At 63.4% G+C, this 22,496-nt stretch overlaps 2 protein-coding genes across 4 annotated transcripts; one reads left to right on the top strand and one right to left on the bottom strand.

The window, feature by feature from the left end:
* Positions 1–1,777: 1,777 nt before the first annotated feature.
* LOC114687951 (skin secretory protein xP2-like) lies at positions 1,778–2,815 on the bottom strand. The gene has a single exon (XM_028862573.1). The coding sequence runs from the start codon at positions 2,813–2,815 to the stop codon at positions 1,778–1,780; it is 1,038 nt and encodes a 345-aa protein (XP_028718406.1).
* Positions 1,914–21,096, top strand: Fcho1 (FCH and mu domain containing endocytic adaptor 1). 3 transcript variants are annotated; one of them, XM_037211838.1, is made up of 28 exons: positions 1,914–1,960; positions 5,912–5,952; positions 6,479–6,552; positions 9,365–9,456; positions 10,228–10,302; positions 10,450–10,591; positions 10,953–11,105; positions 11,275–11,379; positions 13,316–13,414; positions 14,037–14,133; positions 14,614–14,658; positions 14,764–14,836; positions 15,276–15,300; positions 15,435–15,492; positions 15,848–16,026; positions 16,173–16,197; positions 16,446–16,497; positions 16,803–16,906; positions 17,278–17,520; positions 18,208–18,317; positions 18,412–18,499; positions 18,591–18,699; positions 19,511–19,666; positions 19,815–19,947; positions 20,181–20,380; positions 20,519–20,574; positions 20,741–20,905; positions 20,992–21,096. In XM_037211838.1, exons 3-28 carry the CDS (start codon positions 6,526–6,528, stop codon positions 21,012–21,014), a joined length of 2,634 nt encoding a protein of 877 aa, XP_037067733.1. In that variant the 5' UTR covers positions 1,914–1,960; positions 5,912–5,952; positions 6,479–6,525; the 3' UTR covers positions 21,015–21,096. The 3 variants fall into 3 exon arrangements, with proteins under 3 accessions (XP_037067733.1, XP_037067732.1, XP_037067734.1); XM_037211837.1 differs by lacking the exon at positions 1,914–1,960 and adding an exon at positions 4,410–4,529; XM_037211839.1 differs by lacking the exon at positions 1,914–1,960 and adding an exon at positions 4,412–4,529 and having other exon boundaries at positions 16,803–16,897.
* Positions 21,097–22,496: the final 1,400 nt, after the last annotated feature.

The raw sequence follows: 22,496 nt of genomic DNA, 5'->3' as shown, positions 1-22,496 counted from the left end.
GAGCTGGGTTGTGCCACGCCAGTCATCAAGAAAATGCCCACAGACACGTCCACAGGACGGCCGGGTGCAGGCTCTGCTTTAAGATCATTGTCACAATGGCCGGGCGGTGGTGGCGCACGCCTTTAATCCCAGCACTCGGGAGGCAGAGGCAGGCGGATCTCTGTGAGTTCGAGGCCAGCCTGGGCTACCAAGTGAGCTCCAGGAAAGGCGCAAAGCTACACAGAGAAACCCTGTCTCGAAAAACCAAAAAAAAAAAAAAAAAAAAAAAAAAAGATCATTGTCACTTCCTAGGTTTGTGTCAAGCAGACAAAAAGCTAACCAGCATGGCCACACATTGAGAGGTGTGTATAAATGGTACACACACACACACACATACACACACGCACACACACACACGCACGCACGCACGCACGCACGCACGCACGCACGCACGCGCACACACACGCACACGCACGCATGCACAGTTTTCCTCTGATAGTCCACACTTGTCTCCCGTGACTTCATAGACGGGAAGATGACTGAGTCATGTGGAGAATTCAGGCGACTGTGGGGCACACACCTGTGATGGAAGTGCCCGGGGTCCCGACGCACCAAATCTTGAGTTCCAGGCCAGCACTGGCAGCAAGCAAAGGTCAGTCAATGGCAGGTGAGCTGGATCAGATGGTCAAGCACTTTGCACCCCACTCTGCTGTGCGCGCGCGCACGCGCGCGCGCGCACACACACACACACACACACACACACACACACACACACGTGCATTTTAAATGTCTGGTGCTTTTGTTACCATTCTCAAACTCCAGAATCTGAAGGTGACTCAGGACCGAATGTCACACGGGCTCCTGGGGCAGAACAAGGACACTGGGAACGTGAATGTCCCTGTGGGTTCACACGTGGAGATGCAGGCCGTTCTACCTCGAGGTCATGGACCAGCTGGGTGTGGCATCTATAAGGATTCCCATGACCACCCTGCCGCTAGCGAGCTCACAGGTTTGATCTTTATTGTTTTAATTGATAACTGTAGGTTAGCGTGCGTGCGCATGCCTCAGCAAACTCAAGGACCCCTACAGGGTCCCCTCCCTCCCACCATGTGGATCAAACCTAGGCTTTGCCACAGGCATCTTTGCCTGGGTAAGCCCTCTCACCGGCCCTAAAGCTGGTGTTTAAATGTGCATGCTCGCCATCGGAACCCAGCATCCTTTGGGGGCAGAGCCGCGGTAGATGTGAGAGATGGGGCAGCCGCAGGCTGGGACTGACCTGGCCTCACCCCCAGCCACAGGAAAATGCTCACACTGGCGGTGTCTCCGCAGTGTCCCCAGGCTGGGGGTCCCAGTTCCTTGGAGGTGCTTCAGGGGTAGGAGAGGCTGGAGGCCTGGGGCTAATTAGGCAGGTTGTGTCCCCAATGAAAGGTTGAAACGGAGCCCAGGCCAGGGAGTTGTAAGTCTCTAAAAATTGTCATGTGAGGATGGGGTAGATATGTAGCCCTTGCGTAGTGCTGGATTTCGTCACCAGAACAGCCTGAATAAGTTAATGAATGACGCGTAGTAGGAATGGGTGGACCAGAGTTGCTGTGTGCCGTCCAAAGCAACTCCAAGCGCTCTCAGCGCCTTTGTTTGTAAAATGAGCCTCAATATTAAATATTACCTCACTCACAGCCTCGGAGGGCTTCTCCAATAAGCCATGCACACAGTAGGTACTCAATAAATGCTGCTCCTTCCTACCCTCCCTCCCTCCCGCGGGGCGCACAGGTGCAGGGAACAAGGAGCGGCTCCTGTCACTTTAAACTATGCAAATAGCCTGCGGGTGAGTGGCGCGGCCCAGCCAACCAGCGTAGGGATGGTGAAGCTCCGTGGGGCGGAGCTCCTTCAGACCACACCCCGTGGGCGGGGCCAGCGGCGCGCTCCGCAGCGCGCGGGGAGGGCGGGGCGCGGGTCCGGAGCGCGCAGGTGGTGGCGGCGCGGGGTGAGTGTCCCCGGGCGCGGGGTGCGGGCGCGGGGCGCGGGGCGCAGGGCGCGGGGTGCGGGCGCGGGGCGCGGGGTGAGTGTCCCCGGGCGCGGGGCTCGGGGCTCGGGGTGAGTGTCCCCGGGCGCGGGGCGCGGGGTGCGGGCGCGGGGCGTGGGGTGAGTGTCTCCGGATGCGGGGTGAGTGTCCCCGGGCGCGGGGCGTGGGGTGAGTGTCTCCGGGCGCGGGGCGCGGGCGCGGGCTGGCACAGCCTTCATCCTGACCCGGCCCGAGCGCAGGTGTAGCCTGCAGAAGGCGGGGCGCCGCTCCTCTGCTGCTCCCCCTCAATCCCGGGCTGGGAAGCAGGGACCCCAAGACCTCCAATTCCCTCCCCTGGGCCTTCAGCCCTCGTCTCCCAGGCCGTAAGGTGGGGGCCGCCTCCCCCGCTACCCATGTGGCCCCCATCCTCGCCTGCCAGTCGGGGTCCCCTCCCTTCCATGGCACCGGCCCTGGGCTTGGCAGGCAGGTGGGGGCTCTGCGGGGCGAGTGCGGTGGGGCAGCGGCGGGAACTGGGGTCCCCTCCCTGGCGAGCGGGGCCTGGAGAGGCCTGGAGCCCGCACCGGGGACTCCCGCGCTCTGGGGGGGCGGGCGGCCTGCATCTGCTCCCAGGGACAGAATTAGTCGAGGTGACTGAGGATGGGGTGCGGAGGAGGTCGGGGGTGGAAGCCCCTCCGCTCGCCCGCAGCACCGCGGGACCTGCTTCGTGGTGACCTTGGGCAGGTGACAGCCCCTCCCTGACTCTCGGTCTCCTCTTTGGAATGTGGAGGTTGACGAGGCCAGACTGTCTGTCTCAGATTCCCAATATGCACACACCATTTTCGCCAGATGGGGATGCCAGTCTCTGGCCAAAGGTTAGGGGAGACTCAGTTTCCGGCCCTTTAAAATGGGTTGAGCCTGGCAGGGTCATTCCTGTCCTCGGGAGGCTGAGCCGGAAGAAAGGTCTGCAGCTTGTGGCCAGCCTGGGCTACATAGCCAGACTCTGCCTCACCAAAAAGCATAAACAAAAACAAACCATGACACTGACGGATGGGTCCAGCCTGGCCTCCCTGGAGGGACCTAGGGCCAGGAGAGGACAGTTCCCACGTGACCCTAAGACGGGACCGCCTGCAATCAAGACCTGGTCTCAGTCACCCCGGTCCCGCCGGTGTGGCTGCCCGGGTCACACCCTGACCCACATACCATCACCTACGCCCGGGCCCTGCGGTTCCTGGGCGGGCCCGGGCGGGGGGGTCAGGCGCTCAGCCCCTGCCCCTTGCAGGACAGTGGGGTGCGTCCTAGGGCAGGAAGCCTGACCCCCCCAAACTGGTGTGCTCAGACTGGCTGAGCCTTCTGTGAAATGGGCCGAAACCCGTGGGAAGATGAGAGGAGACAGGGGCGCGCTGTAAAACCCTCCCTGCGACATTAATTACGATATTGCGCTCGTTAAATGGGGTCACAGCCCACGAGGAATGGATGTCTTTGAAGGGTGTGACCTGAGGCACCAGCATCCCATGGGCTGGGGTACACAGTGGTGCCCAATGTGTGTGCACTGAATGAAATGACTCAGCTGGAGGCTGGCACAGGGGCCTCCGTGTCCCCATGGGGTGCTGGCTGAAGTCTGGGGCAGCATGAGCCCAGGGTGACAGGCATGTGGAAGGTCACATGGCAAAGGGGGCAAGGGCTGGGGGCACAGCCCTGCTGCGGGCAGCATCCGGAGTGCCCGCTCGGGGTGGCGTGCCTGACCCCGCGGTACCTGTCCTCTGCACCCCGGCGCTGTCACACACCCAGGCCCCGGGTTTGGGGAATTGGTGGGGACAGTGGGGGTTGCTGTGTGATGCTGAGCGAGTGTCTGTCAGTCTCTGGGCCTCATTCCGCTGTTGCAGAGGCCAGGGAGCCTTGAGTTACATTAGGAAAACTGCCTTAGTCCTATGATATTTTTAGGGGCCTCGGTGGTGTTTTAACTTCCTTTCAAATCACATGGGTAACAAACAAACAACAAACAGGAAACTCCAAGAGCATGGGGACAGGGACACTTGATAGCACTCAGTTTCTGCACCTCGAGGCCAGGTGTGGTGGTGTGCCCTGTCACCCCCGCGCCTGGGTCAGGAGTTTGAGGCCAGCCTGGGCGACATGAGACCTTGTCTAAAACAAGCTTTAATCTGTTGGTCCTGAAGGAGTTGAAAAGAATATTTGAGTTTCCCTTTTCTGAGGGGCGGGGCTTCATACATCTGCAAGCCTCAGTTTCCCCCTTGGTCATCCTGGACTAGCTTGGGCTAAGGTAGAGGCTCCGGGGGTGGTGACACTCCTTTTAATTAGTGGGTCCCTGTGATGATCACGTCGCTCCCACCTGCCCCCTCAGCCCACTTCCCCTCCCACATGCCGCCCTGTGGCTGTGGGGAGGTCCCAGGGGTGCTGGGCGGGGAGGTGACGGTTGGGTGGCAGGCAGGGCGGGCCAGGCTTCCTGTCCTCCAGACAGGGCTGGCGGAAGTGTCGGGGGCCTGTGGACTCCCGGTGTTTGCTGCGTCTCCCGGGGGCCCCCGGGTGCCCATCGGTGAGTCTGACCCCAGCACCCATCTTTGCCACCTCGGAACAGGACGGTGCCCCGCGGGTGTGGGCTCAGGTCTGGGGGCAGCGGCCGCTGCCACTTCCTGGGCCAGGTGGCAGCACCAGGGCCCATCCTGGGCGCCGCCTCTTGCCCCGCGAGGTCTGCTGTGACCCAGTGCCGGCTGTGGACCTTCAGGGGCCACTGGGTGGGGTTCTGGGCAGCCGGGCGGCAGCTGCGGTTGTGAGAGGTGATGTCTCGTGTAGATGGGATGGCCGGTGGGTGAGCGGACGCATGCGTGTGGGGCTGGGGACGGCATGTGTGACTACTCAGTGGCTCGCATGTGGCCGCGGGGAAGCGGGGGAGCTCTGGTGATATTGATGACTTCCGGGACCAGCACCCGCTGCCTCTTCAGCCTGGCAGAAGAGTTTATCTGGTCTGTCACCGATGGCTGCCACCTCCCCAGCGTGGCTCCCGGGCTTGTGCATGTGAGGGCCCGGTCCCAGGGGATGGATTTTACTTCATTTAAGATGAGGTGGTCACGTGGGTGTAGGGGGATCGGGTCTCCTGCCCTTCAGCACATTTTAGGGGATTCGGATAGGCCGGCTGGGTCCCAGCCAGGCACCAGGGTACAGGAGGAAGGTGGTGTGGTGGTTCCAGGCTGTCGCCACAGTACTTAGGAGACTGAGGCAGGAGGATGGACGTGAGTTAGAGATCGGCCTGGGATACAAAGTGAGATCCTGCTTCAAAAATCAAGTGAAACAAGAAGAGCCACAGTGTGGACATTTGGGGCTTTCCTGCCTGCCTCACAACAAAAGAGCTTCCAGAAGCATTGCCCAGCCCAAGGGTGGGAGGGCAGACGTTTGAAATGAAGTCATTAGTTCCCCGGTGAACTCCTATGTCTGCTCCGGGGCCTTAGCTGCCATATCCCTCTCCCTGGATCTGGCTTCCACAGCGTCCTCCTCACATCTGGGACACACTGCCTCTCGTGCTGGGTGGGGGAACCTACCAGGCACAATGACATGCAGCTTGAGTCCCTGAACTCTGGAGGCTGAGGCAGGAGGATCCAGAGTTCCAGGCCAGGTTGGGCTAAGGAGCAACAAACAAAGGACAGCGAAGTTCAGTGTTTGGTAAACTGAGGCCCAGGGCTAAGTGGGTCCTCTGCCCGTGGGGCCGGGTCCTGTGGTCAGCTGTCCGCATCTAGTCTATCACTGGGCCCTGGGTTCCAGCTGTCATCCTGCAGCCCAGCAGCTCATGAACTATGGATGAGGACGCGGCTCCTGTGTCAGCCGAGCCTTGGTGTGCTCAGGATTCTGCTCACACCTCCGGGTCGCCTGCCCCCACCCTATGCAAAGCCTCCAAAACCTTTCTGGGTTTTCTGTCTCCTACAGATGGAGAAACTGAGGCACAGAGCTGAGTGACTTGGAACCAGGTGAACAGTGGCTCCCGAGGGGTGGTTGGGACTCATGGTCGGAGCCCCCGACACTGGAGGGGCCCCTGTGCACCACGCCCAGACTCCCCACAGACACCACCCCGCCGTTCCAGACACAAAATCCACGTCCCTTCCTGCCATTTGACCTTGGCAAGTAGCGTCCCCTCTTGGGAAATGACTCAGTTTCCCTGCATCTGAAATGGCCTAGAACCATCCCGTCTAGAATTCAGTTGATTCAATGCCACTCCAGCTCTTAGCCACAAACTCCCATCACACTTAAAACCCCCTCCCACCATGGCCTCCTCCATCCTAGCCCCTGTCCCCACGCCCACGCTCAGCCCCATGAGCCTGAGGCGTGTGTCCTGTCACCTAGGGCCACAGGGCCAAGCCTGAGGCATCTGGGGCCTGACCGCTCTGGCCTTGGGCTGCACTTCTTAATCCTCCCTGCGGCAGGGAGGGGGTGGGATCTCCCTCTTCAAGCCCTTGCTGGCTCTGACTCAGCCCCCAAACTTACCTCTCTTTTCAGACGGACACTGGACAGAGGCCAGCAGGGTCTCCTCAGAGGCCAGCAGGATGTCATATTTTGGGGAACATTTCTGGGTAAGACCTGCTGCTCCTGTTCCCTTTTCGTTCATCCTCCACTGCTCTTGTTATGGTGGAGCCTCACAGAGGGCTGTAGGGACTTTTATGGCCAAGGGGAACTGGGCAGACAGAAGGTAGAATTTAAAACATGGAGACACAGGTTGCCTTGACCCAGGGCAAGGAACACGAATTACAGACTGGGGATCAGGCCTGGAGCAGCATGTGTATTCTGAGAATCGCTCAGCAGAACAGCACGAAGTTGGGCGTGGGAGCATACACCTGGGATCCTAGACCTAGGGATGCTGAGGCAGGAGAATGGCAGGTCCTAGCCAGCCTGTGCCAGACAGTAACGTGTTCCCACAAATGACAGAACAGCATGGCCTCGCACCCGGGGCCAAACAAGCCACCAGGGAAATTCTATGCCTTTTTTTTTTTTTAGCATGTTGGGAAATTTGGGGAGGATTCACGCCCCCCCCCCAGCCCATGCCCCTCTTGGCCACCTAGGCCTGCTGAAACCCGGGTCTGGGAATGGGGAAGAGAGACTCTCGTAAAGCCACATCTGTGACCTGAGAGAGGAGCTGCCATTCTTGGGGACATGGAGCGAGCCAGATCCTGCAGCTCAGCCCATCTCGGGGCGCCCACAGCCCAGTGTGCTGTGGCCCTGGAGGCGGGTTTTCCAGGACGTGCAAAAGCCGTTACAACCACAGGAAACACCCCGAGTCCATCTCAGAGGTGTGGCGCTGGTGGCACTCAAGGACCGGGGTCCCCTCCCGGGTGGGTGGGCCAGGGAACTGGGGAGCCACCAAGGACGCAGAAGCAGCCCCAGAATGGGAGCCTGGAGTCTGAGAGGCATCAGGCTGAAAGGCCCCTTCCTCCCCGGCAGGCCCACAGCTTGCAAAGTGGTAGCTGGTTGCTAAGCAACCAGTTGCCCCTAGCAACAAGCCCCACTCCCTCCCATTCTCCCTCCCCAGCTGGGGCTCCTCTTACTTGCCTCTATTTTCTTAAAGGGCCCGCTGTCCCTGGCCACCTGCAGGGCTCAGATTCTCCCCTGGCCTCTGAATGGCCGTGCGGTGCCCGGGAGGCGGTGTCCTCCGGGCTGTGAACCCTGTCCTGCAGCGGCAGCCTGGGAGACACCGTCCCTGGGGCGGCGGCAGTAGCTCCCGCAGGATTGTCGGTGTTTTATATTCCACGAGGTGTGAAAACGGGGGAAGTCAATGAGCGGAGAGAATAGAAGCCACCCCAACTTCCCTCCCATGCACACCCCAAGATAGCGCAGCTGCGAGGGCTCAGACCTCTGAGTCAGGATCCCACTGGCTCAGAGGTTCTCCCCCGGAAGGGGCTGGCCAACCAGCCTCAGTTTCCCCGGGAGGTACAGAAAATGAATGAGAGTTTTGTCTTCTGGGACATGGATCTGGGGTTAAGACATCAGACTCCTTTTCTGTTAATTCCCTGCCGGGGATGGAGCCCAGTGCCTCAAATGTGAGAGGCGGGGCTCCACCCTGACCACGCCCCAGTCCCTCACTGGGGATTCTAGGTGGAGGCTCCACCCTGACCACGCCCCCAGCCCTCACTGGGGATTCTAGGTGGGGGCTCCACCCTGACCACGCCCCCAGCCCCTCACTGGGGGATTCTAGGCAGCAGGGGCTCCACCCTGAGCCAGGCCCCAATGCTGACTGGTATTTGGGGTGCCCCAGCTCCTTTGAGACAAGTCAGGGTCAGAAGCCTAGAGAGCACATGGAGCCATGGCGGATGTGAAAGCACCAGAGGGTTTGAAGCCATGTTAAAATGTCCTTTGGCTGTCACCCAGAGGGTCCGAGCAGACGCGGGCCCTGGACGCCTCTCCCCGGACCCTCGGCTGCCCGCCCACTTCTCGAGGGAGGCAGACAGCGCTGAGGACTTGCCAGGTCCGGGAAACGGGCCAGTGGCTGGCTGTGTTAGCCCCAGATAATGGCCCGGGCGGCCGTGCCTGGTGCAGCCTCACCCGAGGATCCCCAGCGGCGGCAGGTGGGCGCAGTGGAGCTGTGTGCGGAGCCCTGGCTATCACCCAGGGGCCTTTGTGTCCAGCAGAGTACCGGACACAGCTCGCCCACCAAGCCGCCCTGTGGCGGTCGCTACCATCGCCACCGTTTTCCATAGGCGAGAGCTGGGGGTCGGGGTGCAGCCACCCCCAGCGCCCAGGGCACTCCAGTGGGTGGGGTGGAGGGCCGGGCTGTGGCCCTGTGGGGAGGCCGGAGCTCTGAGCAGCCATGGGGCCGGGGGATGGGTGGAAGCTGGGGGGTCCAGGAGGAAGCTGAGAGCTGAGGTGAGGACACAGGAACACACGGAGGACTTTTGGGGTGTTGGCCGCCGATGTCGGTCCGGGGTGGGAGGTGGTGATGGTGGCGGGGACGTGTGGACACGAGGCTGACCTGGGTTTGTTCCACCCTTGGCTGTGGTTGGAAAAATGCTTGCATTGCGAGCTTCAGGATCTGAGTTCAAGGCCCAGGCGGCCATGTGGAAAGCTGGCATGTTAGGACAGGTCTGTAACCCAGCTCAGGGGAGGCAGAGGCAGGAGGATCTCTGAGGCTCTAGTCACGGGCTTCGGGTTCAGTCAGACTCTGACTCCGAAAACGAGGTGGAGGAGGATAGAGGAAGACCTGTGATGTCGACCTCTGGCCACCTAAAGGGACCCCCGGGAGGAGATGGTGGGAGTCCCAGGCTTCCCTCTGTCGGGGGGAGAGTGCAGCCTGCTGATCCAGTGAGGTCCCTCCCCGTCTCAGCAGAGGTTCAGGGCTCCAAAGCCTGCCTCTGTTGCTAGGCAACCTGGATGCTCTTCTCTCATCCCTCACAGGGTGACAAGAACCACGGCTTTGAGGTCCTCTACCATTGTGTGAAGCAGGGCCCCGTGGCCACCAAGGAGCTGGCTGACTTCATCAGGGAGAGGTGAGGCGCGGGCACGCCCACCGGGACACGCCCACCGGGACACGCCCACGCGGGATACGCCCACCGGGGACACGCCCGCCGGGGACACGCCCGCCGGGGACACGCCCGCCGCGGGAAGGATCAAGGGTGCAGCTCTCCTGGGGTTCCCAGAATCAAATGACTTAGTCCTCCAACCCCACGGGTCCATTTCTGCCTCAAGCCACGTCCTGTTTTATTTTCCGTTTTGAACTGTGTGGGCGGGTGGTGCTCACGCCCCGGCGTACATGTGAGGGCAGAGGGCCTTAGTCGAGGTGGTCGTCTCCTCCCACCCGTGGATTTTGGAGATTGAGCCCAGGTCGTCGCGCTTGGCTGCCAGCCCTTTACGCACTGGGCCATCTCACTGGCCTGCAGGCACCTTTTAAAGCAGTCCCAGGGGTCTGGTGCCTCCTCTACTGAAAATAAGATCATGTACTCACAGGAGGGAGTTCAAATCCTGAGTGCCAACATCAGAAGTGGAAACATGAATGATGCAGGCATGATGGTGTGCACCCATAACCCCAGGGTGAAAGCAGAGGCAGAAGAATTACCACGAATTTGAGGCCCGTCTAGGCCACATATCTAGACCTTGTTTCAAAAAAACTAAAAAAGATTACTTAAGGAAAAATAAAATTATTCCATCAGTTTCCAAAACTCTGTTTTGAGAACGAGGTGTAGAGATGGGGAAACTGAGTCAGAGAAAGACCTGTCTCAGGGTACCTGAATCTGCCCGTCTTTGCCCCTTCTCCGACCCAGGGCCAGCATCGAAGAGACATACTCCAAGGCCATGGCCAAGCTGTCCAAGCTGGCCAGCAACGGGACCCCCATGGGGTGAGTGCAGCTGGATGGGGGGATCCTCGCGACCTCGGGCCACCCGGGCCCTGGTGGGCCCAGCTTCTGCCAAGTCCCACCTCAGCAACGTCAGCCGTGCTGTGCCAGGGCCCGGGGTCAGACGCGCTGGACTCTGCCTGTCCCCAGGACCTTCGCCCCGCTCTGGGAGGTCTTCCGCGTGTCCTCGGACAAGCTGGCGCTGTGCCACCTGGAGCTGACCAGGAAGCTTCACGACCTCCTCAAGGACGTGCTGCGCTACGGAGAGGAGCAGCTCAAGGCCCACAAAAAGGTAGCGGGCCGCCCTGGCAGGCGTGCAGGGGCTGGGGCACCCGCGACCCCAGATGGGTCTGCGCACCCATTGCAAGCCTGCACCCCAGCTCCTCACTGGCGGATTCCTGGCTGTCATTCCACCCCTGAGCCACGCCCCCAGCCCCTCACTGGGGGATTCTAGGCAGGGCTCCACCCCTGACCACGCCCCCAGCCCCTCACTGGGGATTCTAGGCGGGGCTCCACCCCTGACCACGCCCCCAGCCCCTCACTGGGGATTCTAGGCGGGGCTCCACCCTGACCACGCCCCCAGCCCCTCACTGGGGATTCTAGGCGGGGCTCCACCCCTGACCACGCCCCTCTCCTACTTTCCACTACCGCAGTGCAAGGAGGAAGTTCTAGGCACTGTGGATGCCGTGCAGGTGCTGGCCAGCGTGGGTCAGCTCCTGCCGAAGTCTCGGGAGAATTACCTGAGCCGCTGCATGGACCTGGAGCGCATGCGCAGAGAGAACACCAGTCAGAAGGAGATGGACAAGGTTTGTCGGCCTCCTAACCGGAGACAGACAGCGTGCCACACCGCCCTGGGCGCTCGGCCGTGCGGCCACCTCCCTTGGCTTTCAGAAGATGGGTTGGCAGGGTGGACAGGTGGACAGACACCCGACTGTCCCCGTGACGACTCACACAGACCCTGTCTATGATTCCCAGGCAGAATCCAAAAGCAAGAAGGCAGCCGACAGCCTGAGGCGCTCCGTGGATAAGTACAACTCCGCCAGGACGGACTTCGAGACCAAGATGCTGGAGTCCGCCCTGGTGAGAACCTCGCCCCGTGGCGGCTGGTCCCCACGCTCCCTGCGGGAGTGCCCTGTCCTCAGCCGCAGCCTCAATCCCCAGCTCCAGGGACCCGAGGCAGGAGGATCAGGAATTCAAGGTCCTTCTGGGCTGCCTATCAGTATAAGGCCAGCCTTGGCATTCTGAGAAGTAGAAACCTTCTTTTAAACACACCTACTTATGGATTTGTAGTTGGAATTGAAGTTAAAACAGCCTTAAAATACATAGGATGGTTTTATTTAGCAGTTTTTTTCTACAATCCAATGTCTCTTAGCAGCATTTACCCTTGGCTCATCAGCATTCAAATAATTCAAAGTCAGCAGAACACCATGCAGGATCCAGACGCCTGTGTGTTTTCCATCCTTACGTGGCTTGTTCTTTTTTTTTATTACTTTACTCTCTCTTTAAAGACTTTATTATTTAAACTATTTTTTCTATGACTGCCTTTTTTTTTTTTTTTTTTTTTACTTTCTTTCCTCAGTATCTAAGCACATTTTCAAGCATACTCTGCCTGTCTGTTCAGAGGTGGTTTTGGTCTGGCCCTGGCCTTTCGTGTGGCTCTCTGGCTGCATGAACGAAGCCTTAAACAGCCAGGCTACCTGCCGCGGGGCTCTGCTTGGCACATGGCGCTGGCAGCTGTCTCCGCCCCTACAGTAGGTCCAGCAGGCTGCCACACTGGCTCTGGGCAGAAGAAGCTGATGTTTGCCTCTCCATGAGAGCCTCATGCCCAAGGGCCTCTTCCAAGAGCAGCGTTACTGCCCCAGTTCTGGGAAGTTGGTGGGCCCGCGCTATGACAGGTTTTTTTGGGGGGCGTTGGTGTTTCGAGACAGGGTGTCTCTGTGTAGCTTGGCTGTCCTGGGACTGGCTTTGTAGACCAGGCTGGCCTTGAACTCACTCTGTAGACCAGGCTGGCCTGGATCTCACTCTGTAGCCCAGGCTGGCCTCGAACTCACAGAGATCCGCCTGGCTCTGCCTCCCGAGTGCTGGGATTAAAGGCGTGTGCCACCGCCGCCTGGCCCATGGTTTCTAGTCTCCCCCCAGGTAGCTCACCAGCTGCTCTATGCATGAATATACGAGCCCGATGTTGGACACCAAATATAGCAGCTCTTTCTTGTCGGACTTTCTTTGGACCGCCAGCCCCCAAATAATGACGTGTAGACTTATTATTAGTTATGAAAGCTTGGCCTTAGCTTAGGGGTCCCCAGCGAGCTCTTCTAACTTAAGTGAACCTGTTTCTATTCGTCTACATTCTGCCACGTGACTTTGTAACTCTCCTGCACTCTGTACATCAGATTTCCTCCGTGTCTTGCTGCCAGTCCTGCCTTTATTCTTCCCGCGGTCCCTCTCTCTTCCAGGAGGCCCGCCTGTCCTCTCCTGCCTAGCTATTGGCGTTCTGCTCTTTATTAAATCATCAGGGGCTTAGGCAGATGAGGCAAAACACAGACGCATCCTCATGCAGTGCGAGCGAATATCCCGGAACACGGGTTTGCTGCCATGATGATGCCTCTGTTTGGAGGGCGCGGGGCGTCAGGCGTGGCTGGATCCAGGCGCTCCAGTGCGTCACTGGGGTGTCCTCTCTCTGCGGCTGCTTGCTGGTTTCTAGGGCCTTCACTCCTCCGCTGACAGGGACACGCCGGGGCGCGTGTGTGGAAAGAGTAGCCGTCTCTAAGCCAGCAGGGCCATTTTCCTTTATGTAGACTAGGCTGGCCTCGAACTCACAGCGATCCTCCTGCCTCTGCCAGTACTGGGATCAAAGGCCAGCACATGGGAGGGCAGGGAGGTTGGGGGCAGCAATGTCCTTTTGACTGGTAGCTAAAATCTGAGCGCAGAATCTCATTGGTGCGTCCCTAAGCCGGGCAGAGCGGGAGCTGGGCTGATCTGATTGGTCAGCCTGGGTCACGTGCCCCTCCCATCTCAGCGTTTCCAGGCCATGGAGGAGGCGCACCTGCAGCACATGAAGGCCTTGCTGGGCTCCTATGCGCACTCGGTGGAGGACACCCACGTGCAGATCGGGCAGGTGAGGAGGGGCCGCTCTCCCGCCCCGCCCCTCGGAGGCCCGTCCCTCAGCCCCGCCCCTCCGAGCCCCGCCCCTCCTCACGCCCCGCCCTGCGGAGCCCCGCCTCCCGCCCCGCCTTTATGCCCCGCCCCGCCCTCACGCCCCGCCCCCGCGGAGGCCCGCCCCTCAGCCCCGCCCCTCACGCCCCGCCTCTCGTCCCGCCCCTCATGCCCCTCGCCCCGCCCCTCGCCCCGCCCCGCGGAGACCCGCCCCCTCACGCCCTGCCCCGCAGAGGCCCGCCCTCACGCCCCGCCCCACCCCGGAGGCCCGCCCCTCCTCACGCCCTCGCCCCGCCCCTCAGTCCTGACCTGCCCTCGGAGCCCCGCCCCTCAGCCCGCCCCGCCCCCGGAGGCCCGCCCCTCACGCCCCGCCCCTCACAGCCCCGCCCCCGGAGGCCCGCCCCTCACGCCCGCCCCGCCCCTCGGAGGCCCGCCTCACGCCCCGACCCGCCCTCACGCCCCTCCCCTCTCCCCGCCCCTAGGAGGCCTGCCCCGCCCCTCACGCCTCGCGGAGGCTCGTCCCGCCCCGCCCCTCGCCCCGCCCCCGCGGAGGCCCGCCCCTCACGCCCCGCCCCGCCCCCCAGGTGCACGAGGAGTTCAAGCAGAACGTGGAGAATGTGACGGTGGACATGCTGCTCAGGAAGTTTGCCGAGAGCAAGGGCACCGGCCGCGAGAAGCCCGGTGGGTGACGGCGGCTCCCCGGCCCTCGGGGCTTCCCTGGCCGTCTGTCCCCAGCACGGGGGGACGGCGGATCTCACACCCCGAGCCCAAGCGGTCAGAGCCCGGCTGTCTCACCGTCCCAAGCCTACGGAAGCCCTGAGGGTGTGGAGCGCCGGGCGCCCTGTCGGGGGCGCAGTCTGATCGCCAGGCTGGGGTCCTTTTTCGTTTCTTGCTGTGGGACCCTGGTCACGTGCTGACTCCTCTGAGCCTGCCTCCTCATGGCCGAGGTGGTGATCGCTGCGCCCCCAGGCCCAGGGGACCAGGGAAGCCGCCCCGGTGCCCCCGTGCGCACTCAGCCGGGCCCGCCAGGCCCCCCACGCCCTCCGCGGCGTCCACTGCGCGGTGCCCCGCGGGCCGCGGTGCGGTACGGAGCCGGTGCGCGTGCCCGGCGGGCCTGCCGCCTCCGCCGCCGCTCAGACCTCCTCCTTTCTGTTGACCCAGGGCCTCTGGACTTCGATGCCTACAGCACAGCTGCCCTGCAGGAAGGCAAGTACGTCTGGGCCTGGATGCCCAGGCTAGACCAGGCGTGTGGGAGGGTCTGAACAGAAGGGGGGGGCGGTCCAGGGTGAGCTGCCCCCCCTCTGTCCACAGCGATGAAACGTCTCCGCGGAGCCAAGGCCTTCCGCCTCCCGGGACTGAGCCGGCGGGAGCCCCGCGCATCTGTGTGAGGAAGCGCCCCGTGCTGGCCCAGGCTAGCCCCAAATCCTTCCACTTGCCCCAGCTGTCACAGAAGTCCCCCGTGGCACGCTCCCTATCTCAGACCAGCCCAGGATCACTTCTGCCTGGGCTAGCCCAGAAAGACCTCTGCCCTAGGCTAGCCCAAACTAGTCTGGGATTCCTCCTTTCTCCCAGGCTGGGCCAGACGGTGCTTGGGCCATCGTCTCCTAGGCTGGCCATGACCCCTCCAAGGCTAGCTCGTTTGCCAAGGCTAGCTCCTTATCTGCTCTGCTGTTTGAAGCTGTCCCTGACTCAGCTCCCTCTAGATGCCCCCCCCACCTTCTCAAAGAGGCCCGAGGGTCCCAGCCAATGGGCTAGCTTGGGGTAACATGGTGGGCATCCCTTCTGGGCGCTCTGGGCGCTCACCCCGGTTCCTCTGTCCCCAGTGACTTCCTGGAGTCCGATTCCGGGGTGAGTACCGTGGGGGAGGGGCCCGGGTGGGGCTCGGGACTTGACTCAGTTTCCCCACGTCCCTGGCGACCTTCTGGCGGGGCCTGAGTGCGCAGGACGAAGGGTCACCAGAGGGAACCTGGCCGCGCCCCCAGGTGCCTCCCGAGGTGGACGACGAAGGCTTCACCGTGCGCCCCGATGTGTCTCAAAACAATATCCTTTCGGTGACTCTGTGTCCCCCGGAGGGTGCTCCTGTGCAGGGGGCGGCGCAGGCCCTGTCCTGGGTGTTCCCGATGGTAGAGGGGGAGGGAGGCAGAGGCAGGCGGACCAGGCCAACCACAGGCCTGTGCAGAGAGATCCTGTCTCACAATAAATGTGGACGGACAGACAGGTGGACTTCATGGTGGGACATCCAGGAGGGCTTCCTGGAGGAAGGGCACCAGTGTGGGGCTGTAGTGACCGAATAGAAGCCCCCTGAGCTTCCCGAGCCTAAGGGTCAAAACTGAGCGCCCAGGGCCTCTGGGTGGGGCGTGGCCAGTTCGAGACCGGCTCCTTGACAGAGACGCACGCGCGGCCGAGCCCCCGCGGCTCTCCTCCAGCGACTCCGACTTCGACGATGAGGAGCCCAGGAAGTTCTACGTTCACATCAAGCCCGCCCCGCCCCGCCCCGTGGCCTGCAGCTCCGAGGCCGCGGCTGCCCAGCTCCGGGCCACGGCTGGCAGCCTCATCCTCCCGCCAGGCCCCGGGGTGAGCCGGCCGGCCGGAACCGTGGGGGCGCGGCCAGGGGGGCGCAGGGGGGCCGGAACCGTGGGGGCGCGGCCAGGGGGCGCAGGGGGCGCAGGGCCCGCGGCTGCAGCCGGGCCCCTGTTGCTTGACTTGTCGCTTTTCCGCAGGGCACCATGAAGCGTCACTCGTCCCGTGAGTAGCCCGGCCTGTCTGGGGTGAGAGGTGCCCGGCAGGGGAGCGGTCTGGGTGGCCGGGAACGGGGTTGCGTGGAGCGCGGCCGAGGGGCGCCTCCTGCACCGAACAGCCGCACCGGGGGCTGATCGGGAGCCCGGCGGGCAGCCGGGGACTCGAGCCCCAGGCCTCCGGCCGGCCCTCTGCCCGCTCTGCTGGTCACCGTGGGCCCCGGGCTGTGACCGAAGCTCACGCTCCGTCTGCCCTAGGGGACACTTCGGGGAAGCCGCAGAGACCTCGGTCGGCCCCACGGACCGGCAGGTGGGTCTCGCGGGGACGTGACTGGGCAGGCCGATGGGTCCCCGGCCCATGAAGGACACTTAGGAGGCGTCTGCCGCGTCCTTGTGCTGTGGCGCTGGGTCCGGGGGGCTGTGGCCGAGGTGGCCCCCCGAGACACCCCAGCGGCTCTCACTGTGGGTGAAGCTGGCGGTCGCCCAGCGCTCCGGGGCCTGGGCAGATGCTGGGGGCCACGGCTGCGCCGGGCGGGCAGCAGTGACCTCGAGCCCCGAAAGGCTGGGGGAAGCCTCAGGTGCCAGGCTCGGACCCGCCCCTGTCGCCGTCCCCAGCTGCGCCGAGAAGCCGCTGCCGTCGGAGGAGCCGCTGTCCAAGAGCCTCTTCGGGCCGCCGCTGGAGTCCGCCTTCGACCACGAGGACTTCACGGGTAGAAGGGGTGTGCGCAGCCGGAGAGCGGGCGGGTCGGCCCCGGTGGGCGGGGCGGGGGCGTGGCTGGGGCGTGGTCCCGGGAGGACTTCACGGGTAGAGGGGGTGTGCGCCGCCGGAGAGCGGGCGGGTCGGGCCCCGGTGGGCGGGGCTGGGGGCGTGGCTGGGGCGTGGTCCCGGGAGGGCTTCACGGGTAGAGGGGGTGTGCGCAGCCGGAGAGCGGGCGGGTCGGGCCCCGGTGGGCGGGTCGGGCCCCGGTGGGCGGGGCGTGGCTGGGGGCGTGGCTGGGGCGTGGTCCCGGGAGGGCCTCCTGATGTGGGAGGTGACGCCCGGCGTGGGCGCGGGCTGTGCTGACCACGCCCCGGCCGTGCTCCCTCGTAGGCTCCAGCAGCCTGGGCTTCACATCCAGCCCGTCCCCGTTCTCTTCCTCGTCCCCCGAGAACGTGGAGGACTCGGGCCTGGACTCCCCATCGCACGCTGCCCCCGGCCCGTCCCCCGAGTCCTGGGTCCCCCGGCCAGGCACCCCGCAGAGCCCACCCACCTGCAGGACGCAGCACCCCGAGGCCAGGGGCCCAATGCCCCGAGCACCCTCGCCAGGCCCCTGGGGGCCAGAGGCAGGCGCAGGTGAGCTGGGGTCCAGCGGGTGTCCCCGGCAGGCTGGGCGCCAGGTGGAGGCCCTCCTAGGTGGGAGCAGCCGAGGGGCAAGCAAAGGCCCTGGGGCGGGAGGGCCGGTGTTGACTCGGCCACGTGGTGCGGAGTCTCCTCTGGGCCAAGAGGCTGGGAGCGAGCTGCAGGAGTCGGGGCGCCTCGAAGGATGGATGGGCCTGAGACAGCCGTGGGACTGGAGTTTGAAGGAGGCCGGGCCTCCTGTGGCCACCGCTGGATGGAGACGTCATCGAAATGGGCATCCAGCCCACCCAGGCTGCAGGGATGGCCCGGAGCCCGAGCGGCTGAAGGGTGGGACGGGGGACAGCAGTCAGGCTCTGCCGCCTGAGGGTCTGGTCAGACTGACGGACAGCTAGCGGGCATCCACGGGAAAGAATCCGGTCCTTGGCAGAGCCCAGGGGGTGGGACGCCGGAGTGACTGAGGCCCAGCTGGGAGTCCGTCACTCTGTAGATGGAGGTCACTGAATCACCAAACCCGTGGCTTGCCCGCCTCCTAAGCGGCCAGTTCTCCGTGCACAGGCCCAGCAAGGGCGCCCAGCCCTTGCCCCCTGCCCGGCTGCAGCCTGGGTGTTACCCATTGTCTGTTCTCCAGGGCTGATTTCCCCCACTCCTGGCGAGTCTCAGCCCAGCGTTTTCTCACTCCAGACTCCACGATGCCTGCTGACTCCAGCACCAGGGAGGGTCTGGCCGCGCCACCCAGGAGACCTCGGTCCAGGAAAGTGTCCTGCCCACTCACCCGGAGCAACGGCGACCTGGTGGGTGACATGCAGCGAGCCGTCCCGCGGGGAAGGGGCGGCCCCTGCAGGCAGCTCTGGAGGTCCACAGCCCCGATTCTCTCCCGCCCTGCAGTGCCGGTCCCTCAGCCCCTCCCCGCTGGGGTCTTCTGCCCCGAGCATCGCCCCGGATCGGCCCAACTTCTCCGCCCAGATGGGGCACGGTTTGTGGGGACAGCTGGCCTGGGGCCCTTCTCTGCCGGGGACGGTGGCTGAGTGGCTGGGGCCCCGCCTCTGACCCCGTTCCCCACACAGGTATCTCACGTGGCCCCAGCCCTGTGGTCCTGGGATCCCAGGACACCCTGCCTGTGGCCACGGCCTTCACGGAGTATGTCCACGCCTATTTCCGTGGTCACAGCCCCAGGTAGGCCTCAGGGACAGCCATGCCAAGTGCAGGGTCAACCTGAGGGCATGTGACTGAGGCTAGGGAACCCCGAGGCTCCGCTAAGGAGGCTATGGTATTGAGCCGAAGGGAATTGGGGTGCGGACATGTCCGTGGTGAACTGGGGACCCTGAAGCTGGCTTGCCATCCCCGGGGTTGACAAAAGACCTTAACATTAAGCCACAGAGAAGAGGGGATCTTTAGACCCTGAACCCAAGCTAGAGGTGCTCAAAACACCCAAGTTATTCTGGTTTGAGATTCCTGGTGGCCCAGGAGAAAAGGGACCTAGGGGAGATAAGTTTCTTAGCCCAAGCTTGGTGTGTGTGTGTGTGTGTGTGTGTGTGTGTGCGCGCGCGCGCGTGTACGTGCATGTTTCACCCCGCCAGGCAGGTGTGTGTGTGCGCGTGCGTGTTTCGCCCCGCCAGGCAGGTGTGTGCGCGCGTGTGTGTGTGTGCGCGTGTGCGTGTTTCGCCCCGCCAGGCAGGTGTGTGTGCGCGTGTGCGTGTTTCGCCCCGCCAGGCAGGTGTGTGTGCGCGCGCGCGTGTGTGCGTGTTTCGCCCCGCCAGGCAGGTGTGTGTGTGCGCGTGTGCGTGTTTCACCCCGCCAGGCAGGTGTGTGTGTGTGCGCGCGCGCGTGTGCGTGTCTCACCCCGCCAGGCAGGGATGGAGAGAAGGAGCCGGGGAGCCGGTGTTGGAGACCATCAGAGCCTCACAGGAGCTTTGGTGCCCGCGGGACCGGGAGGGTGGGAAACGCTGAGCCCTGAGCCACATCCGGTGCTTGCCTGGCTCCGCAGCTGCCTGGCCCGGATCACCGGGGAGCTGACCATGACCTTCCCCGCTGGCATTGTGCGAGTCTTCAGCGGGACCCCGCCCCCGCCCGTCCTCAGCTTCCGGCTCGTGCACACGGCCCCCGTGGAACACTTCCAGCCCAACGCGGACTTGATCTTCAGGTGCCTTTCCTGGGCCGCGGGAGAGGGTCTCAGATGCCCCGGGGCTGTGTGAGTGACGGGAGGCGGAGGCCTCCCCTCCCTGGACCCACCGCTCCCACCCGCGGCATCTCAGGCTGGGGATGAGGATGCTCTGTCCCCGTCTCCGCAGTGACCCCTCCCAGAGTGACCCGGAGACCAAAGACTTCTGGCTGAACATGGCGGCGCTGACGGAGGCCCTGCAGCACCAGGCGGAGCAGAACCCCACGGCGTCCTACTACAACCTGGTGCTGCTGCGCTACCAGGTGGGGAGCGGGGGGCGGGCGCGGAAACGCGGCCGAGCGGAGCCGAGCGGGGCCGAGCGGGGCCGAGCGGGGAGCCGGCCTCCGCTCTCCTGCCCTCTGCCGGCCGCGCGCGGTACTGCGCGGGGGTCCCGGGGGCTGCCCGTGGCGCGGACGCGGCTGGGTGGGGTGGGGCTCCCCCGGGGTGCGGGACGCGGCGATGTCGCCCAGCCACCCCGCGTCTTCTCATTCCTAAGTTCTCCCGCCCCGGGCCCGAGTCGGTGCCCCTGCAGATGAGCGCCCACTGGCAGTGCGGGCCCACGCTCACGCGGGTCACCGTGGAGTACAGCTACCGAGCGGGCGCCACCGCCGTGTCCACGCCGCTCACGAACGTCCAGATCCTGCTGCCCGTCGGGGAGCCGGTGGCCAGCGTGCGTCTGCAGCCTGCCGCCAGCTGGTGAGCCCCCCAGTCCCGCCGCGAACCCCCGGGCCGACAACTCCGGCACGGGTCGGGAAACTGAGGCTCCGCCGGGGCAGCGGGGTTGCAGGGGCCGCACAGGTCACTCAGCTGCTGACCCGTGTTCCTTCCCACCAGGAGCACGGAGGAAAAGAGGTTCACGTGGAAGCTTCCAGATGTGTGCGAGGCAGGGGGTGAGTCACGACTGTGATGGGGGCTGCTGCGTGGGAAAAGCCGAGGGTGGTCAGCGCTTGTTAAAACTGGGGGTACTGCGGCCCGTGGTACCTGCAGAACCCCGGAGCGGGGCTCCCAGGGGCCGGGCCTGCGGCAGGGGCGCTCCCCTGACCCCCGGCCCCGCAGGCTCGGGACGCCTGTCCGCCAGCTGGCAGCCGCAGGCGGGGCCCAGCACCCCCAGCCCCGTGGCCGCGCAGTTCACCAGCGAGGGCGCCACGCTGTCCGGCCTGGACCTGGAGCTGCTGGGCGGCGGCTACCGCATGTCCCTGGTCAAGCGGAGATTCGCCACAGGTAGCTGCGGGGCCGGGGCTGGGCTCGCGGGGCGAGCGCGGGCGCGGGAGAAGCCCACGCGAGGAGGCCCTGCTCTCTCCCCGCAGGGATGTACCTCGCCAGCTGCTGAGGACGGTGCTCCGGGACCTCTGCCCCCCCTCCCGCCCGCCCCAGCCCCCTGAGCCCCCGGCCCAGCCTGGCCGAGCTCCCCCGTCCTCCCTCGCAAGCAGGCCCGGGCCTTTTCGTATTCTTTAAATAAACACTTTTCTAACAAAATAAGGAATCCAGTTCCCATTCTGTCTTCCAAAGCCAGACCAGGAAGGGAGCGGGGGATTGGGGAGGGGGCGGGAGGTGCTGGTACCCATAATGCATTTCATCTCCGGGGTTACCCCGCCGTCCCCCTGACTCACTGCTTGGCTAAAGGGAGGTCGATTTCCGGGAGCAGCATTCTCAACCTTCCCAACGCGCGCCCCTTTAATACAGTTCCTCTGAGATGAAGCCAGGGTCAGACAGGGGCAGCAGGCCCTTGGACAATTGTCCTGAAAACAAACAAACACACACACCCGAGGGTCCGGAGGGCGCGCTGCTCCTCTGCCCCTAGACCCAGACAACTAGGAGCTGCACAGAACCAAGTTCCACGGGTTGGGGATTTAGCCCAGAGGGAGAGCGCTTGCAAGGCCCTGGGTTCGGGCCCCGGACATTTCTGCGGCAACCTAAAGGCGATGATGCGGCACACCTGGCGAATGTCAGAGCACCAGATGTGTCCTGGGGGGTGGGTTCTGCTGTTGTAGACTGCACACCGCGGCTGCCGCAGGGACGGAGTTTCCTGCAGACAAAGATGGGAAGTCTGACTGTCAGAGGAACCGGTCCGCCGGAGATGTAGGTGTGATGACATGAACTGCGGCTGCATCTCTCCAGTCAGTTCCGACCAAGCCTGACTGGAAGTGAGCACCGTCCTGAGATTGTATACAGAGTCGGAATTCCCCTAGATCTCCGGCCCTAACCACTGTAAATCCCGGCCCCACTGCTACTCAGGGCCTCTCCTCTCCTGCTCTGCAGCTGCGGCAGATGAAGAGAGGCCCAAGTTAACTCCCAACAACAAGAAGACTCTGTTTTTGCATTGGATTTGGTCTCTTGGTGGTCTTTGGGGGACTCTGGGTACAACATCTCATGTTGTGGTGACCCCCCCAACATAAAATTACTTTGTTGCTACTTCATAACTGTAATTTTGTTACTGTTGTAAATCGGAATGCAAATATCTGATGTGTGACCCCTGTGAACGGTCGTTCAAACCCGACCCCGAGAAGCCGTGGTCCTCCAGTTGAGTACCGCTGCTCTAGAGAGTTCTGAGGTACACACAGGAGTTTATAAGCTAGAAACGGACACCCCAGGGAGATGCGGGCCTGGTGAGGAATCCATCATCAACCCAGGCTGACTCAGGGCTGGCGAGAAGGCTCAGCGCCTAAAACCAAGGACTAGGTTGTGTTTCCAGCACCCCTGCGCCATCTGCTGGCCTCCGCGGGCACTGCACTCATGTGCATGTAGGCACACAGATACACAAATTAAAATACAATTATTCTTTGTTAGCAGAGTCACTGTTCTGGGGTGGATA

Source organism: Peromyscus leucopus, chromosome 17 (assembly GCF_004664715.2).
Source record: "Peromyscus leucopus breed LL Stock chromosome 17, UCI_PerLeu_2.1, whole genome shotgun sequence".
Taxonomy (NCBI): Eukaryota; Metazoa; Chordata; class Mammalia; order Rodentia; family Cricetidae; genus Peromyscus; species Peromyscus leucopus.
Note: the sequence above shows the minus strand (reverse complement) of the source record. Positions and strands in the feature narration are given on the sequence as shown.